At 35.5% G+C, this 19,383-nt stretch overlaps 3 protein-coding genes across 7 annotated transcripts in view; 2 read left to right on the forward strand and 1 right to left on the reverse strand.

The window, feature by feature from the left end:
• On the forward strand, window positions 1,545–8,642 carry LOC105168917 (ATP-dependent Clp protease proteolytic subunit-related protein 3, chloroplastic). 2 transcript variants are annotated; one of them, XM_011089121.2, is made up of 10 exons: window positions 1,545–1,997; window positions 2,809–2,910; window positions 5,032–5,154; window positions 5,811–5,870; window positions 6,653–6,749; window positions 6,846–6,919; window positions 7,414–7,467; window positions 7,574–7,657; window positions 7,739–7,856; window positions 8,187–8,642. In XM_011089121.2, the coding sequence occupies exons 1-9, from the start codon at window positions 1,560–1,562 to the stop codon at window positions 7,832–7,834; spliced, it is 1,128 nt and encodes a 375-aa protein (XP_011087423.2). In that variant the 5' UTR covers window positions 1,545–1,559; the 3' UTR covers window positions 7,835–7,856; window positions 8,187–8,642. The 2 variants fall into 2 exon arrangements, with proteins under 2 accessions (XP_011087423.2, XP_011087425.1); XM_011089123.2 differs by having other exon boundaries at window positions 1,648–1,997; window positions 7,739–7,862.
• Window positions 9,449–16,811, forward strand: LOC105168920. 2 transcript variants are annotated; one of them, XM_011089129.2, is made up of 8 exons: window positions 9,449–9,985; window positions 10,381–10,458; window positions 10,557–10,699; window positions 12,128–12,198; window positions 12,379–12,474; window positions 13,160–13,252; window positions 13,357–13,450; window positions 16,674–16,811. In XM_011089129.2, exons 1-7 carry the CDS (start codon window positions 9,524–9,526, stop codon window positions 13,437–13,439), a joined length of 1,026 nt encoding a protein of 341 aa, XP_011087431.1. In that variant the 5' UTR covers window positions 9,449–9,523; the 3' UTR covers window positions 13,440–13,450; window positions 16,674–16,811. The 2 variants fall into 2 exon arrangements, with proteins under 2 accessions (XP_011087431.1, XP_011087430.1); XM_011089128.2 differs by lacking the exon at window positions 16,674–16,811 and adding an exon at window positions 14,084–14,352 and having other exon boundaries at window positions 9,450–9,985.
• LOC105168919 (heparan-alpha-glucosaminide N-acetyltransferase) overlaps window positions 15,016–19,383 on the reverse strand; it is a 12,474-nt gene continuing 8,106 nt past the window's right edge. For 2 of the 3 annotated variants that reach the window (XM_011089126.2, XM_011089124.2), the window contains 7 exons: window positions 18,581–18,697; window positions 18,385–18,476; window positions 17,802–17,868; window positions 17,643–17,724; window positions 17,463–17,554; window positions 16,718–16,861; window positions 15,016–15,422 (listed from right to left, as the gene is read on the reverse strand). In XM_011089126.2, the coding sequence (XP_011087428.1) occupies window positions 15,276–15,422; window positions 16,718–16,861; window positions 17,463–17,554; window positions 17,643–17,724; window positions 17,802–17,868; window positions 18,385–18,476; window positions 18,581–18,697 (741 nt within the window). In that variant the 3' untranslated portion in view covers window positions 15,016–15,275. Of the gene's footprint in view, window positions 15,423–16,717; window positions 16,862–17,014; window positions 17,224–17,462; window positions 17,555–17,642; window positions 17,725–17,801; window positions 17,869–18,384; window positions 18,477–18,580; window positions 18,698–19,383 lie in introns of those variants that run through there. The other variant, XR_002287690.1, reaches the window with a different exon arrangement.

Raw genomic sequence — 19,383 nt, forward strand, 5'->3', positions numbered from 1 at the left:
CTTAGTCGAACTGAGTCTATTGTTGGATTTAAATATTTTTTTTTTATTTTTGTCGACGAATACACTTAAAATTATATATGTATCAATTCTCGAGCTAATATAATCACTTCTTTTTTATAATGAAATAAATATCCAATTCGGTTAATGCTTTGTATTTTTGTACTAAAAATGTGATCCAATTCGATTGCGGCTTCACCTATATATATATATATATATATTTAATGTTAAATTATTATAATTAATTTGTCAATATATTGCTACTTTATATTAAGTAGTTTTAAAACATAATTTATATTTTAAGATTATTAGCAACAAATATTTAATACAAAAGCAATAGACCTCTCCGGGTTCTTGAATCTGTTTTTCTTGTTAATACAATCATGGAAGTGCAAGAACTCCAACATCCCAAATCTCAGCTCCATCTAATTCTACTTGCAATTATTTGTTCTTCATCCTCTTCTCTGGAGACGGGATTGGGGTGAAAGGCGTGAATGCAGAATGCAGTCCCACCATGCATCAATCTTGGAGGAGGGGATTGTATTCTGCATTCCACCCCACATTCTGTATTCCCACATGCATCCACCATCTTCTTCATCCCATCCCATATCTTGGATCTAATTATTTCTTAGGTAAGAAATCTACTAATTACATATGCGCGCATTCATTATAATATTATATATCAACTTATGATGGATCATCTTGACAAAAGTTCATTTGATATGAGGGTTTCATTTCTTGTAGGTTGCTTTCTTGGTTTTCTTGCCATCATCTTTAAACCTATATATATACTTGTTGTTTTTTGTTTTTTGCCCCGCCCCCAACATTCAACTTGTAATTCTACTACTTGTTTTTCCCTAAAATAAGGATCTGGGAGTTGCTCATCTTGATTCAAATTTCTGAAACTTTCACTTGGCTAATTTAATATATTTGATTAGGGTTTCGTCGATGAGATTCAAAAAGGATTAGGGTTTTTTCTCTGTGTATGCATGATGTACGTGTGTGTGTATATATATGTAGGCGGCAAATAAGTTGAGCTCGCTCGAGTAGAGTTGGACAAAAACTTTAGATTGGATGAAATGAAATTATTTATCGTAATTGTTTGGTATCTCATCTCATTTTATTGAAAATAAAATATCGAAATGAGATTTCTTTTTAGTATGTCGAATAAAAATGCCATGATATATGATATATAAGAGTAGGAAAGTGTGTTTGGAATAATATTTTTTGTATATTTAGATGAACAAAATATAATTTTTCCACAACTACACAAACCCTTGGCCTATTCAGATGGGATGAATTTTCTTTTTCAATTAATAGTAAAAATAAAGTTTAAAATAATTACTGTCTTTAGTATATTTATTAATTTAAAAGAGTTAATTACTATATATATATCCTACTTAGTGTATTTATTAATTATATGATATTTGACAAAAGAAAAATTGTTTTGGAGAAAGATATTATATCCCTAAACTCTTTTAAAAATAATTTTTAAGAATTAAATTAAAAAAATATTTTAAGGGTGTTTTCTGTAATTGTCCTTTAGAAAGGTAGGAAAATAGATGGATAAAAAAGAGTATCCTGATCCATTGGATCGGACTCGTCCGGACCCGACCCGACCCTTAATCCCAGCACCAAATGCAGATTTTGGATACTTCCACAGGTTTCACTTCACTCGTAGTCCTAGTACAATCGGAACAATCCATTCCGACTTCAAAGGCGTTCCGTCCATGGCGAACTGTTTGCGGATGCCGATGGCCTCATCTCTCTGCTGTTCATCATCATCGTCTGTGCCGTCGCGCACACGCCGTTGTTTCGGTGCAACCAACAGCACCAAGATTCCTATGCCTCCCGTTAACCCTAAAGACCCCTTTCTGTCCAAGCTCGCTTCTGTTGCTGCCACTTCTCCCGATACGCTCCTCAACAGGCCCAAAAACTCGGATACTCCTCCATTTTTGGACTTATTTGACTCCCCCAAGCTCATGGCTACCCCTGCTCAGGTATTTAAGTTGCTTTCCAATTCTTGACTATCCAAACACCAAGTTTCAAAAGGATATATATGTATATGTATATGTATTTATGTGTGTATGTGATTGTATTTCAATTTTCAACTTTTTTTTATCTGCTATTAAATTGTCTATTATAATGGATTATAGTTTGAGCACTGTATTTTATTATTTTGTTTTATGTTTAATTCTAATTGATGCCTGCTGCTGTCCAAAAGTTTAGGATAAAGCAAAGACCTAATTTTCAAATAAGTTTTCTGTCAAAGTTACATTTAGTTTAAGTGGTAAGCGAGGGGTGAAGGAAATTACATTGTATTTAACTGGTAGTTTTATTTTCAGGACATGACTGTGGGGATGAAATAAGAACTAAATTGGTTTGGAAAGGAAATTAAAGGCACACAATCTCCATTGTTCTCATTATATTCATGTGAACATGGCATCTTTATCTTTATTGAACTATGCGGATTTTGTGTTTTTTTTCACTATAACCATACTAGGCTACTAGCCAACAGAAAATGTTGGCTTTTGGTATGTAACCGTGTGCAATCTTTTCTGCCGGTTACAAAAAGAATTTGGCAACTTGTCCAATTACTGACTTCTTCAAGTTTCAATTTTACCATCATGCCTATGCTGGATTTTATGTGCAATCACTGAATTAATGGAATCACCTCCAAGAAAAAGGAAAACCGAAGGTACTGACACTTCCGAATAGAACATAGCTATAAGAGTATGTTAACGGAAAACAAAAAAACTAACTAATATAGAACTCTTCACTTAATAACATTATTTTTACTGCTTGAAACAGGTTGAAAGATCAGTTTCATACAATGAGCATAGACCAAGAAGACCTCCACCAGACTTACCCTCACTATTGCTGCACGGAAGAATAGTATACATTGGCATGCCAGTAAGTGTTTTCACTTCCGCATTGTTATGATATAACGATAGCTGTTTGATGATGTGTTATCATTATGAGTTTATGAGAGTAAAATGAAAAGATGTCAGAGTCTCAATTCAAACTGTGAAGTGTGAAGCCTTTATCTTGTGTTAGTACACAGAAAATGGTCTGCTACTTGCCTTGGTTAACGACATATGGCCCTCTTCCTGGTTACATTTCGGATTTCCTCTCACAAGTTTGTTGGTGGAATGAGGATGTAAAAGCTATAAGTTAATGTGGTTAGATTTCATCTTGTTGGAAAGTAGCACATTGGCCTCTGATCCTGATTCATCCTAGCCTCTAAGGAGATGTAGTAAATATACTGCTTTTGAAGATATAAACTGGAGGTTTGTCATTATATCTTGCTCTCCAGCTTCCCTGTTTTAGCTTCCAGTTGTGAAGTTCATACAGCTGCATGGTTATGGGTGTTTTGCTCGAGAGTAGGTGGGCTGCTGATGAGTTATGAGCAGCAGTGTCGGAGAAGAGAATCAAAGAAAAAGAATGGTTAATTGTTTGTGATTACATGTTAAGAAGGGTGGTAGTAATGGTGATGCAGGACTATGATGATAAACCTAGTTTTGGCTGTTTGCACTATGCACCAATCGTCCTAGCACAGGTTAATTGTTGGGGGATGAGAGACAATCCCTCCCGTTGACCATCATAATGGCCCCACACCTCAACCAGATCTAGTAGTCGTGGGAATTCAAGGAGAAGATGTTGCTAGATCCCCTCCACTTGAATCCACTGCTGGATCTGTAGTTGTGATAGTGCAAGTGGAAGGCGTTGCTCACCTCCAATTGTTATTAAGGGCTACTAGTGCTGTACTCCTGCGAGTGGGTTATATAGGAGGGCTGAGAGGAGATGCTGTTGGTGGTGGAGGATGTTGTTTAGGTGGTAGTTGGAAGGAGGAGAGTAAGGTTCCAGGGAAGGATAGGAGAAAAGGGAATGGAGTTAAGATTTTTAGCTGGGGGGGAGTGAAATAGAAAAAAAGTTGAAAATAAAATCAAAGACACATAGATGTCACATGACCACTTTGTTTGTCTTTTTCAACATACAATCGAACTTAATCCCAATCTCCATCTCATCCAATGGAGTTTTCATTCTCTCACATGCTCCAATATAAGGACAACCAGAAATACGTTCTCAATTCCCTTTCCAAGAACATCACTTTTCAAAAGGAATGAGAACTAACTTCCAGAAGTGAAACCTAATATAGGTTCCGACTAGCTCTCATCTCATGTATCTTTGGAGCTGTAGGCTGACTTTAGGTCATTTTGCATTATTCCTAGTTGTGTCTGTTAGTTTATACTTTATATGCATTAGTCTGGTTCTGATCCAGACTCGCTTGAGCTTACTTCATCCATAGCATTTCGGAGCAATCCTAGCTACATATCTTCTAAGAGTTGATAAGTGGCCATTATACAGGAACAGCAATTGCGAGCCCTATGATAGTTTGCTGACAATGTATTCTTCAGAACCAAAGCAATAGAAAAAGAAACTCGTCTCTAATAGGGTCTTAAATGAGTTGGCTGCCTTAGTTTAGCCTAGTTCATATGCATTTTAATTTTGAATCCTGATCCAGACTAGCATTTGATGCTAATCCATATTCCATAGAATTTCGAGCAATCATTACATATTATGTAAGAGGTTATGTAATGCAGTCTCAAAATCAGTTGGCTGGCTTAGTGCTTTCATTCTTCAGTTCCTATTGAACCTAATGTATCAAGTTTCTCAAGACAACCAAAATAAGAATTAAAACAGAAGAAATGACTTAATTCTGGATCTTAATAGAATAGGAGATTTACTTTTGTTACTGAAGCTGAATGTAGCATTTAGAAGTACTGTAACCGAAGTACATAAACGTTATAATTAGGCTTAATACACTTAATTAGAGGAAAAGTTCAATGAAGTGTTGTCAGAAACTTAAGTTAATTGGCAGGGGTGTCGGGCCAACAGATTTTGTTCAAGTGTTTTTGACAAAATAATAAGGATTTTGAAACATGCTCCACATTTGGTTTTCTTTTTATTTTTAAGTCTTGGATTAATGGATAAACTATGTTGCTTCATTATCCAACTTTTTCTTGATTTCAGTTGGTGCCAGCTGTTACTGAGCTTGTTATAGCTGAGTTGATGTATCTTCAGTGGATGGATCCCAAAGAGCCAATTTATCTTTACATAAACTCCACTGGAACTACTCGTGATGATGGTGAAACGGTGAGCTTAGGATGTTCATTTTTACTACTCCCTTCAGAATTCTTTTCCAGAATATATGGTGCCTTGTATTCTCTTCAAATTTTCTTCTCTCTGTGTTGATTTTTAAGGTTGCCAAACTCCTTTGGATAACCAGTGGCATTTTGCTTCCAAAGCGAAAAAATTGACATGTATTGAATATCAAAACATGTTTGATAGTTCAATATCTAAACAGAGCTTAGAAGAATTTATATTAGTTAATTTCTAGACATAGGTTTTTGATAGTTTGAACAATTTGTACAATATTAAGCGTAGTTGAAAAACAAAGGCTAAGCTCCAGTTAGTGGTCTCTCAACTTCATAAGGTAAGCATTGGTGATGACCATCTATGATCTATCCTACTATTCCATGAGCTCACTGGTCGTTGTAATTGTTGGGCTCTACATCCTCTGGCTCAATTTTTTTCTGGCTGCTTCTATCAGTTTTAATTTAGTTACAGCTTTTTCTTGTCCTTTCCAACCTCAGTTACCAATCTTGTGTTGTTTATGCTCTGGCCCTCTGTTTTTGGTATTCTTATCTTATTTCAGAGTTCATATATTATTTGCTTCTGAAGTTCAATTGTTGAGTTTAGAACTCTTTCATACTGTCTATCTAATGCCTGAAAATACTTTATAATGTAAGGTTGGGATGGAGACAGAAGGTTTTGCAATTTATGATGCTTTGATGCAATTGAAGAATGAGGTCAGTTTCTGTGTTATGGCTGCTTAGTTCTCATGCATGGGTTGCTTTGTTTAGCTGTTTTTATGCACACATTTGAGCATATAGATAAGATGCTTCTGATATGTGCGATATCAGATGATTACATGGTGCTTTAGTGAATTAGTGGTCCGAATTTGGATGTGCCAATCGACAAAAAATTAAAAGTTGTGCTCTGATGAAACCTTAAATTGTCTATGACTATATTACAGAATTAAGAAGGAATTAGCTGTTGGACGTGCTGTTATGGGGGTCTTCATGGACCCGAGACTGGCCTGGACCCGGGCTGGTCCTAAAAATCAAGACTCCCGAATTCGATATTCTAGACACGAATGGGGCAGGTCCAGGGCGGGTTTTTGCGGTTCCGGGATTAATTGCCATCCCTACTCACTTAGATAACCATCATATCATTTTATTAGCATGTGATGATTTCATATGCTGATTGCCGAGAACATTATGTGTATTTCATTTTTCTCCCTCAAATGGTGCACTGGGTAGTTTGGATTTCCTTGCATTGTATATGTAGCTTATATGCATTTTTCATCTTTTGTATAAGGCAAAATGTTATATGTTCTACAATAATTTGATTGTTAGCGTTCCTAATAACACAGTCCTGCCCCTTCCAGATATATTTGATTATGGCAAAATCGAATCATGTTGCTAGTTTCATTTATTCTGTCATGCCTAAAATGCTTGGATGACATCTCAGTGTTCTCTCATATCCCCTCCCAGGTGCTTTATGGTTAATGAATTTATCTCATATGCAGATACATACAGTTTGTGTTGGAGCTGCGATAGGGCACGCGTGCCTATTGCTCGCTGCAGGAACCAAAGGCAAAAGGTTTATGATGCCACATGCCAAAGGTATGTTGCAATTTGTTTTGTTTAGTTGAAGTTTGTAACGCTGAAATATCCTCTTCACACATTTTATGGAAGTGTCAAAGAAATGTTCTTTTTCAGCAATGATTCAACAGCCTCGTGTTCCATCATCCGGTTTAATGCCAGCCAGTGATGTGCTCATTCGTGCAAAAGAGGTAAGTATGAGTTCCTTTGCTACCTCTCATTTTATGTTAGAGCAGGGAAGTACCTGGCGTGGTTTGTAAACTCCTTTTCCAGTATATCCTTAGTATTGCTTGTCAATGTTATACCATTGAAGTTTGAACCATTTTCTAAGTTTTTCTAGGTATTGGTTGCTTCTGAGATAAAACCAGCAAGGATGTTGAGAATTGAGATGGCAACTAACTTATTCATGCATAATGCATCAGCAATATAAGGAGTGAAATTAATGGGCTTTATTCCTCTAATGCATAGTCACATGCATGAGAAAAACAGAGGCATAGACATACATGTGCATGTGGGAGGGGGGAGTGCAGGATATTGATGGGGTTGTGAGTTATGAAGGATACCATTTCTCTTCTTTTCGGGATTTGTTATCATTTTGGAAATGTTTGTGTGTTAAAACATTTTGGACTTCTGAACTTACATGCAACAGTATGTGTTGGACCCACTGATGGAATTGCTTTTGTAGGTAATAGTAAACAGGGATACTCTCGTTAAACTTATAGCAAAGCACACTGAAAATGTGAGTTGATGCATCAAATCAATTTCTTGCTTTTTTTTTTATTATTATTTATGAAGGCAGTACAATATGAACGAAGTTCTCAGTCTCCTTTTTCATGTTTGACCAGTCAGAAGAGACTGTGGCCACTGTGATGAAAAGGCCATTTTATATGGACTCCGTTAAAGCTAAAGAATTTGGTGTCATTGATAAGGTGGGTTTCTCCAATTTCGATATAGAGTATTTTCCAGCTAAGGTCCTTTCAAATAGACTAATATAACTTCTTCGGATTCAGATACTTTGGCGTGGACAGGAAAAGATTATGGCTGATGCTGCCCCACCAGAGGAATGGGACAAGGGTGCTGGGATTAGAGAACTTGATGCTATTTAGTTGCCTCCAAAATTCTCAGGAGGTGAAGGTTACCTCTTGCACTTGTTTTTTGTTTCTAAACTTTTCAAGGTGAAATATGGATGATAAACGAATATATTGCAGAAACCTCATATAGGGCCAAAAGTTTTTAAGATCTGATTTAGTTACTAATGGATTACCAAGCACGAGTATATAAGCAGTGCCCCTTTATGGTCAAGTACTATGTACTTGGAACTTGGTAACATGCTTGGTCAGTTTCAGCCAGTTAATTCGTTGTATCCCAAAAACGGTACCGTTTTTGTTTTTGGTGCAATTTCATGGCAGATATTTAATAAAGTCTTTCATGGACTATTGGTGGTTTTATTCGCTGCAGAACTTGCAATCTACATGAAAAGTATATCATGTCGAGCACTTGTGCAAATTCTTTGTTCCAAGCACTGGGATTTGTGTCTTCCGAGTATACATGGAGTTCCATACTAAAGCTATGTCAATATGGATGAGCACGCGGACATTATCCACTAGACAGAGCTTCTTAATTGAAAGAGAGTAGGGTTAGGGGAAGCAGTTGAAGTTGTTATATAAGAAAGCCTCACAGAATAGCTCTGGCCTGTGTAATAATTGATTTAGAAGTTTTATTGAAGTATCTCGAGGTTTTTCGTTTATATTTAGCATAACCTGCCACTTTTGTCGGTAACACTTGGTCTTCTCGATGTTCTAATTAATATTCACAGTTCGTATATCTTGTTAGTTTGTACTATAGAAGTAGTTGAACCAACTCTGGGTGCAAATCGAGCACGCTTGATGAGCTTATAGAATGATAATTGATACATCTAATTCCGAACATGTACATGTACATGAACACAAACATGTTTTAGGAAATTATGTGTGCAGCTGTGGTATAGGCCATAGCGTTGAGGAGGGATGTACTACATTAATGTGCCTGTAAAGCTGTGCTGCTGCAATTTATGCCTCTACCAAATCCTACACAGACTACTCCAAGACATATTTACCCACACCTATTTTGCAAGAAATTCACTAACTTTGCCTCTAGTTGGGATCCTGTCCATGTTGTTTTTTCCGGGTTTTGGGGGCAATACTTTAAACCACTTGGTTAATTGGATTGATCTTAGGTTTCATATACAAACATTTCTTCCGGCTTTTGTAAAATTATAGATATACTTCCTTAGAGGGAATGGATATGTTTTTGCTTAAACTTTTATAATGAATAAGGGTATATTTACAATTTACCATTACAACTTAAGGGATATATTGTTATTTTGCGAAAATTAGAAAGCTATTAGTTAATGAAATTGCATTCTGTATTAGACTGTGCTTACAAATCAATATATTCTAATAAAATTTCATATAAACAAATATGTTTTTAAATTGCGTTATATGTTGAATTGTGGTGTTAAATTGATATATTTATAATAAAAAATATATAAACAAATATGTTTTAATTTATTTTAATTATTGTTTCAAAAATTAAAAAGTGAAAATGAATATAAACAAATAGGCTACTAGTTTTTATTATTATTTATAAATTAAAAATATCCAAAAAAAACTCACTCAGAACATTTTAAATTGCGTTTTATTTTGGGTTATGGTGTAATTTTATTTATGTTGTTCAAACGAAGCTAATTTTGGAAATGAACTTCAGAGAAGAGAGAGAGAGAGAGAGAGAGAGAGAGAGGGAGTTGGAAGAGAGGAATGAGCAGCTCATCATCACTCTCACTCAAATTCGTCGTCCTCTTCTCCCTCTCTCTCGCCGGGGCTGCCTCCCTCACCACCGGCGCCACCGCCACTTTTCTGTTCCCTAGAAAGCCCAGAACGAAAGCTTCTTACACTCTCTCCCCAACAACCAGGCCCAAAGCCACCGTCTCGGACTTGCTCTCCCTTCTCGGCCCACCCCCGCAGGCGGAGTCCGTCAACTCTCAGGTTGCACGAGACCTCAGGTCATGCTTCAAATTCCTTGTTCCCTATAATCAAACCGTACCCGCTCGGCGGTCGTTGAGATCGAAACTGAGTCTATCGCGGAATCGGAGCGGAAAAGAAATAGATGAGTTGATTTTGTCGCCGCCAGCTCCTGTATTAGAGCTGGCTCGCCTCGCTGTTGACTCCGGCGCTGACCCTGGGGCGATTCACCGAACGCTTGATCCAACTATTATTCCTGTGAGCATTTTCATGTCTCTTTAAACCATTCTTTTGTTTCTTTTCCAGTTGTCTACTATATTACGTCTTGGTGTTGGCTGCATCTTACATTTAACCTGATTGATCTTGAAAATCTGGGCATTCCTCTTTGACCCTTCATGTGTTTATATTGCCAAGTACGTTAATTGAGCACATGCATTTCTGATTGTAACTTGTATGTTTAATGGGTATTAAATTGGAGTTGTAGAGAACTATGGTGCATTACAGACGCTATATCTGAAATGTTACTAGGAAATCTATTTTTGGAATAAAGTGTGTGGGCAATGTTGTTTATGACAGACGCAATCTGTGAAATGTTACTAGGAAATCAATATTTGGAATAAAGTGTGTGGGCAATGTTGTTTATGAAAATACAGGTTCCTGATGTTGAGGGATCAAATGAAGATCGGTGTGAGCTCACTAGAACTCCTTATGGGAGGCGATTTGTAAATGAGGTATGAGACATGGTGATAATAGCTTTTAATGTGGTGTTTGTTCGTCGTCTTTTCTCCAGTTCCTTAGTTAACGCAGTGTGAAAGTTCCATTTTTGTAGGGGTTGAATTCTTACCTAGAATTCTTGTTTGAAATTATTGTTGAGCGTGGTCCCAGCGTAGGGCTGCATGTATCTCTGAGTCGCTATGACTTTTTCCATGGTCACCTTTTCCTTGCCAAGGAATCTGGAAGACTTGGTATTTTGTAAGTTGAAACATGAAGCAACTCTCTTATTTAGAGATTTTTGCAGGTTAGGATATGAAGTCGTGCATGAACTAATTTGTTATCTTCACGTGTCAGTAATTTTGTACTTGTAATTTATAACCCTAATGGTTGAGAAGTAAAAGGAAATTGTAGACGAATTCTTTCAGGTAACTTATCAAACTAGTTTGATATGAATTTACTGAATAATCTGTAGTATTGTTTTAGTTAAAACTTAAGTGATAAGGTGAGGTGTGTAATTGGAGCTCACCTAAGTACTTCTTGATGTGAATGTTGCTTTTCTTGTATGCTAGTCATTGTTGTTTGTAGATTTTTCGAGTTATATATATACCTTTCCAACTTAGTACTTTATCAAAATGGATCATGCAGCACTTTGATTGGCTTTAGAGGTATTCATTAGTAAAGCAGTGAACCCCAGAGCTGTTATGATACTTATTTGTGACTTTGCACTTTACACTTGTTTACCACAAACCTGTATGGATGGAGCTGCAGTGTGGTTAAAAAGCTGTGCATCAACCATTAGTAAACAAAGGCAGGACTTGCTTCACTGAGTTAATGGGACTACTCTGAGAAACTCTGAACTAGTTTAGAAGTGGGTACTGACAAGAAGGTCCCACACTGTTAAAAAGGAATCACTAATGTGATTCTGCTGAAATCAACATGAAGTGCGTAATCTATCCATATGTCTTAACTATTGTAAATGTATGAAACTTTCTCTGAATTTGTGGTCCAATAGCCTTGTGATAGTTCTAATGACAATTATGTTAATACTTAATAAACATTGTTATTAACACGTGAGATTCTTGGTTAGAAATTTTTATTAGGATTTAAAGTTATTGGTCATTTAACTTATCAGAATATGCAAAGTTTCTTTGAATTATGTGACCAAGTCTAATGAAATTATCTCAATTTGTTTGGTAAATATTTATAATTTCTCCACTTTACGCGTTAACAATCCATATAATATAAATATTTTCTGAAATATGATATTAATATTATATTATTTTTTAATAATAAAACTACAAAGAGTTTTGAAGTTTTCTTGCAATTCTTTTGTCCAACTTAAGTATAACTTTTGTATTGTTAATTTTTATTGCAATTATGAAAATAACATCATTGTTGTCTCCTAAAACTGTATTATAACACTAAAAATAGCTTTGAAGGTTTTTGTTATTTAGCAGCAATTATTGTAAATAATTGCTTAGAAGTATTAAGCACGATCATGATATTTTCCTTTAATAAAACTGAGAACATGGCAAACCTATGTACCTCTTACTAGTCATCATAAAAATGTACAAGGAGTGTGCTCAGAGAAAGAGACTACGACTGATGCCTAGGTTTTGTCTTTTCCCAAAGCTAATATCTGGTTATAATATCTTATTTCTGAGTTCATGATGCACATTTTTACAGGTTTCATGCAAAGGAGTACCCTGCCTATGACAAAGAACTTTTTCCTTGCAATATGGGCTATTGCCAAGTAGGTAAGTTAGTTAAAGAAGTATACTGTGGAAGATTAATGTCAATCGATTATTCTTTGCCAGTCAAGTGATCTTTTAAAATACTGCTGCTAGGAATCATCAGGGGAAGACGTACATGTAGAATTGGGATGAGAATCTTTTATTGTTGTGTAAATCTTTAACTGAGCAATTGGTTTCTCTCAGGATCTAATGTTCCTTATGATGATTCAATGAATTTGAGAAATATCTTGTGGCTTGCTCCATTGCCAAGTAGTTCTTCGAATGCATGGCTGGCACCAGGTATCTATTCTCACCTTGTCTAATTGGGTAAATTTGTACTGCTAGTAATGACAATTCACAATATTATGTTGATTTGAGTGAACTATATCTCCTGTTTTTCTTAGCAAAATCTTTTGGGTTATGGGGTATTTCCTGAATCAAGCACTATAACCACTCATGATTGCTTGTGCAACTATCGCACTTTCTGTAATAAACCTGCAATGACTCGTTATAAAATTTCATTATCTGTAAAATACTTAAGGTAGTAAATGTAGGTAAATAACGGAATCATTGGTTAGAAAAGAACAAAAGTTAATGAACAAAAGAGAATTAAGACAAACTAGAGATGCTTGTTAAAATTGTTACATTGAAGAGAAGAATGCATGGATGGTCCTCCTTGTAAGCTTGACTCATATTCTGTGTTATATGTCCTTGTGCTTTTAGTCATTACCTTTCGATGTATTTTCTTAGTACCAAAAAGGCTTATATGGGAATCTCTTTCTGAGTGTCGGCCTTGAAGGCCTTTCCTTTAGTTATATTTATATATATCGAAGGGATATAAGTTTTGTAATTTTCAGAAAAATCTTATTTTATGTTATTGTTTCTGCACTTTTGAGATGAATAATTTGTTGGATTAGAAAACAGACCTTGGATGTTTTTGCAGTCTCATAAGGTCTTTGACTTCGTAAAACATTCTTATCTGCAGGAGTCTTAGTTGTCCTGGATGCGCACCCTGAAGGAATCATTTTCCAAGATCTCATACCTGAATATGTAAATTTTGCAAGGACACTATATGAAGGTTTGACTTATTATGTAATTCTGCAAACTATACATATCTCTGCATCACCATTCTTGGAGATTATAAGAACCAAGATGTAATGGAAGTGTTGTGTCGTTTTCCAGAGGATTTTGGGGAAGTCGTGCTTGATGTAAACTACTTGAATGTAGGAGCTGAAGCGCCCAAATTCCAAATTTTCATCTGCTGAGACATCTGAAGGTAAGTTGTGATTGGTTCTCCAAATTAGGTATCTTTTTTGGTTCGGCATAACTGACTGCATTTCTATGTTTTGTCGGTCCCTAAGGCTATCATATGGTTGGGCTGGTTAGTTTACTGGATGAAACTTAATAGAACGGGTTATTCTGTTAAATTTGTTTATTACTTTTTATTGACAAACGGATAATAGTTGTAAAACTTATCCTGTAGGTTTCTTAGTAATTGTGGTAAGTTGTGTTACTGAGAAACGTAAGACAGTTCTTCTGTTCCCCCGTCAATTGAACGTTAAAGATGATTATTTTTTTCATTTTTAGTGAGTTGCTGCAAAGTCTGACAATCTGCTTATAAATGACTATAGTTGTTGTTCTTGTTGTGTGTGTGTTTATATATATAAACAATTGTAGTTGTCGGTGAATGGTGGGTTTGGATTAACGGAACACATGATAAACAATAGTTAGACACCTGTGTCTATTGTAATAAGTTTTGTGTGCGGACAATCTAACTAGTCATTCTTGTTTCTACATAACAATGGTGTGTATATTTTCTCTTTACATTGAACAATATGTGTTTAAATTGACGTATTTTTTGCAAAATTTTTATTCCGATTCCCGATAACTATGTGTCGTTGTTTATCAGATAACAGGGATTTGAATAGAAGAGGATCTGCAAAGTATTTGTATATAGGAATTCTTGTTTTGTTGTCAAAACTTTGTTTCCAGAACTATTAACAACAGGGATTTGAATAGAAGAGGATCTGCAAAGCATTTGTATATAGGAATTCTTGTTTTGTTGTCAAAACTTTGTTTCTAGAACTATCACTCGTTTTCTACTTGCATTGAAAGATGTGGACATTATGGAAGTTCAAATCTATTCAATATCATCAAACCATATAATTTTATAGTTTCTGTTTCTATTTGGATATGTTGGATAACGCATTCGATTATGAAACTATTATTTTGGTCATGCCTATCCATCATATTTCTCTATTGGGCGTTTGTAATATGATTTGAGAACCTATGTTATGTACTTTTGGTTCTATGATATGCTGAATATTCAAAACATTAGGTTTACTGTGTTGGTTTCGGATTAGGTTTAACAGGTCAAGTAGTGTGCCCATAAATGAACTCTGCCACGGTCAATGCATATTTGATGTATTTAAATAGTATAAAATATTTTTATGGTATAACAAACATATTTAAATATAATGAATTAATAAAGTCAATAAAAGCTAACGAAAAGTAATTCCTAAATTACTGAAAAATAACAAGTAACATTAAATAGGGTTAATTATATTTACACCCTCTCCAAAAATGTTAAATTATATTTTTTCTAGGAATTTTGAAATTATACTTACACTCCCTCTGAAACTTCGCTATTTACATTTGACTCTTTTCTATTAGAATTTGGACTGATGTAAGCAAAGAAAAATATATAAATTTTTTATTTTGCCCCCTCCTTTAAAATGTATGCATCTTGCTACTCCAAAGGTCAAGAGTAATTAGGGACAAGGAACTCAGAAGGAAAAAAAATATCTTAATGCTAGAAAGTGGTAGAAAAACTTTCCTAGATGATGAAATGAGTGGTGATACTGATAACTAAAATGCCATAAGGATAATTTTTGGATACACACATATGTACATATTGCTTCCTATCCACATGACACTAATATCAAACGGAAAGCAAAAATGCAAATCAACAACCGATAGCCTAAAGTTTTTGAATTCTTGTAATAGATAAAATTCGTTCCCACAACAATACTGGATTCAATTAATTTAAGATCAGTTCGTCTTGAGGTCACCAAGCTGTGAAGCACTTGATGAGCAACTAGTTAAAGCTTCCAATATATGGACAATCTGTGCAATATGCCGGCAACAATACCCCAGAACAGTATTTCAGCGAAGATAACATAAAGTAGGATTCCAACTCTTCTTGAATGCCAGACCTTAATGAAAATGTGCTTCTGAATCCAATGTATCTGCAGACATACAGGCTTAAAATGTTGGAAGTGAAATAAAGCAAAGAGGGGTGATGCAAACTATTCTTGAGATGTAGCAGTTGCACAAAAAATGTCCACTCTCTCAGATTTTTCAATGACTAGATGAATGATATTTCACTATAGGCCCTATTTTTATGAAAAGTTGGATTTATTGACTAATCGTGCTGCAATCGTATGGAAACTGGAAAACTTATAAAACAGATATGGTCCTCACGGTAAGCCAAGAGTAAATCTACTAAGACTCATACTTTGTTTTCTCTAAATCAAGCATTTTCAGTCTACTCTAGCTGAAGTCTGGCCATATATAGTTAGTGTGTAACTGATAAACTTCGTCGGTAATATCTGTTTAGCTAGTACATGCACAAAAACATGAAGCAAGTCATAGATGTTAAAACTAATAATGTGTAATGCGTAACAACCACCTTGTTAGCAAAAGAGAGCGACTGGTTCAGATTTATTGACATTAAGGAAAGCACTTCCAAATATGTATTGTTCGCATAGGAAGAAAATCAATTTCTTGGTCGTCCAAAAAGTAAAGACTGTTGCACTTTCTTCAGCAGAAACAAAATAACTGTTACCAATAGTGCTGCATCTAAAACAGTTTCACTTCAAAGAATTCTTGAAACAATTACACAACAAAATTGTGACATGTCTTTGTTACTATAACAGAAAATTCAGAATTTCATGGAAGAACGAACCGCATAAAACTTTGTCACCATGTTATCAAATATCTTGTCTATAATGGAGAAATTTAGTATACCCTTGTCAACATTGAAGAGCAACATGCAAATCCTCTTACTAAAGCAGTGTTATCAGACAAGTTGAAGTAATTAAAAATAACATCAGCATTTCAAATTAAATAGAGGTGTAAAAAATAATGATTGTAATGCGAACATGCAAAATACATAGTGGGGCTAAAAGTGTAGAATTAGGACTTATGTCTTCAGCATTTACTGTTGAAGAGTTTGGTGGTACAAAAAGTTGGGGTAAATGTTGAAACAAAGGACTAACCGTTGGTGATGTTTTTGTCTTGTGGTCGTTTCATGTCTATGTAATGGCCTTGTATATAACAAATCAGTGTGCAAATTTCATTGAACAAACATTATTAGTTGCATATTTCATCTCTATTTTGTTCATTTCATTTCTCTGAACATCTGAATTAAATCTTCCTCGTGCAATTCTTGATTGCTTGAGCAAGTCACAACCTAACCTTTTGATCATTTTCTCCAGAATGATACTATTAATACCCAACAATAAGTAACTTGCAAACTTACCAATGTATTATGAGGATCATCATAATACCAACCATTGACAAATCCTGCAAAGATACCTTCAGCTGCCATCACATAAACCAGCATAGCGTTCATTCCAATCCATTCCAATGGCAGAAAGGGGTACTTAAAATTCCATATATCAACCTGGCGAAGAAGAGGGTTAATCTAGTCAGGTGAAGACAGGTATGGTCAGACTTCTCATGAGTCCTACAATATGAATTGTTTTCTATTTTCAACTACTTCCAGTAAATTGTCAGATAGACTAAGATAGATAGCTTTAAGTGGAGGCCCTCTTACCCAAAGTGATTCAGTTGCTGCATATTACTGTATAAAATTTCATCCCTTATGCTACGATGTTTGCTACCAAAATAGAGAGTCACGGGTTGTTCAAAACCTTGTCAGACCTTTAAGCAAAGGCCACTGTGGTGTACGTTTTGGCTTCTGAAAGTGAATTGGTTGGTGTACAACCAGTGCTCTTGGATTTCAAACAGCAATAAACCAGGGTCCTGATATTTAAGGGCTTTAATGTTACAAGGACAAGGATTCATGAATGACAATCTATGACTAACCGAATGCAACATTATGTCTCTTTCTCAAAAGAATTACTGTAGCAATCTAAGGCGAAAGTACCACACCAGGAAATCATCAGACAAAGACATGAACCAATGATTTTTAATTAGCAGAAAATATCACTATTAAGAATTTAAATTGAGACATGGAGGCTATTATCTTTTAGATTTTGTACCATTATGTAGAAAGCCGAGAACACTAATGCTGCTACTCCAGATGTTACACAAACATAGCTGAGCGTGTACAGTTGTTTATTTAGAGGAATTGCTGCAATAGAAGATTTTCATTATAATGATAAAAAATAAAAGAAAGAGAGAGATGCACCAATCGCCATTTCACGGTCTTCCAAACTTACCATCCGTAAAATGAAGAATAATTCCTAGAATGAGAAGGCCAAGCCCCATGATAGTCCAATGTTGAAGTCTAGACGAATGACCCTAGAATCATATCACATCAAATCGCAGCAACAATAAATTTTGTGAAAAAAAATGCTATTATACAGTTTGGGGCAGACCTTCATATGTACAAGAACATGACCAAAATGAACTCCAAAAATTGTGGACAGGATAGCAGAAATTGAGCTGCACTTAAAAACCAAAATAGCATACAGTGAATCAATGGAAATTCAGCACTGTAAAGTCATTTGCAAGACTTCCTCAGAGCTGGATGGGGACATGTCTTGCAATGTTAGCAGCAAGAGTCAAGCTAGTTGATTCATGAGATTATGAGAAATTTATGGAGTAAAATTCTCAGGAATAACTGCATGCTCAAGTAAACAGTAAACAGCCTGTTGTTTTGTTATTTCTCCGATTTTCCTCTCCAGGATGGGCCATTTAAACTCTGCTATTTGTTTCTACTCTATTGATTTTGAGTTACTGATTGAATGACATCGCATGTATGCTTATGTTAATCAAACACAGTAACAACCTAGATCAATCTGAATATATAGCAAATAGATTTAGTGCTTAGCAAAAATGAGATACGGTTTCCAACATATAACTTTGACCTGACACAGGGTTGTAATCCAACCCTAGGACCAGTTAGCAGGAGCAATTAATTTCCTTGTTATGTTGATAAGGTAAAGAAACACAACCCACCTTAGAATCCCTTCAGGTTCAAAAGGTGCCCAACACCACGGTGGAGCATCAGCCCGGAAAGGTCCCTCATGAGGGGAACTATTCGTGCAAGCCTGCATAACTTCAGCTCATAAATTACCTAGGGCGATCAAACCGCTAATGGCAAGTATCAGATGAAGTAAGAAAAGGAGGATCAGCATCCAACACAATTACTTACTTTGGATCTCTTCCAAGCTGGATGGGGATACATGTGATTGATTCCAAGCACCTTTCTATCTATATAGCCCACTGCATTACAAGGAGGATCCAGCTTTCCTCTCACGTTACAAGCCACCTGAATATCAAAATTTCTTCTCCTAACAATTGATAATACACATAAAAGATAACAAGGGATGACAATGATCAAATTCCTCTATTCTCCTCATCTTTTGAGTATAAAGATTTGCTACGTAGAATAAAAGCCATTAAAGGAAAAGACTGCACAATTATCAGAAATGATCTTGATAATGGAACAGATTTCAAGCAGAGAAGCATGCGAAGTCACAAGCAACTGGAGGCATCTGTACAATTTTCAGATCTTGCTTTTGCCAACTAGCAAGTTGCAGGAATCGCCATCGAAAAACTTAGAGGTGTTAGTTACATTTGATTCTCATTTTTCTATCTTCAATTATATTGTCGTGCTTTCTGTTTTTGTATTGGTTTTTGTGTGGAACTTAGAATATGTTTAGATTAGTTCATGTGGTTGTATTTAATTGTCCATTGATAGAATCGCATTTTGTACTTATTTCATATAATATTTTAGCCTATTTTGTGATCAAATACTCCTAATTAGAAGGAGGGAGAGAGAGAGAGAGAGAGATAGGACAAGGGAACAAAGGGAAGAAATGAGAAATCGACCAGGGCAGTGGTGTCGACTTTTCATTTGAAAATGAAATCTAGCTATTTAGGTGATGTAATTCACTTTAAGAGACAACTTTTGAACTCTTCTATTTCTCTACGTTTTTATATTATTTTATTTTG

Source organism: Sesamum indicum, linkage group LG8, assembly GCF_000512975.1.
Source record: "Sesamum indicum cultivar Zhongzhi No. 13 linkage group LG8, S_indicum_v1.0, whole genome shotgun sequence".
In the NCBI taxonomy this organism is placed as follows: Eukaryota; Viridiplantae; Streptophyta; class Magnoliopsida; order Lamiales; family Pedaliaceae; genus Sesamum; species Sesamum indicum.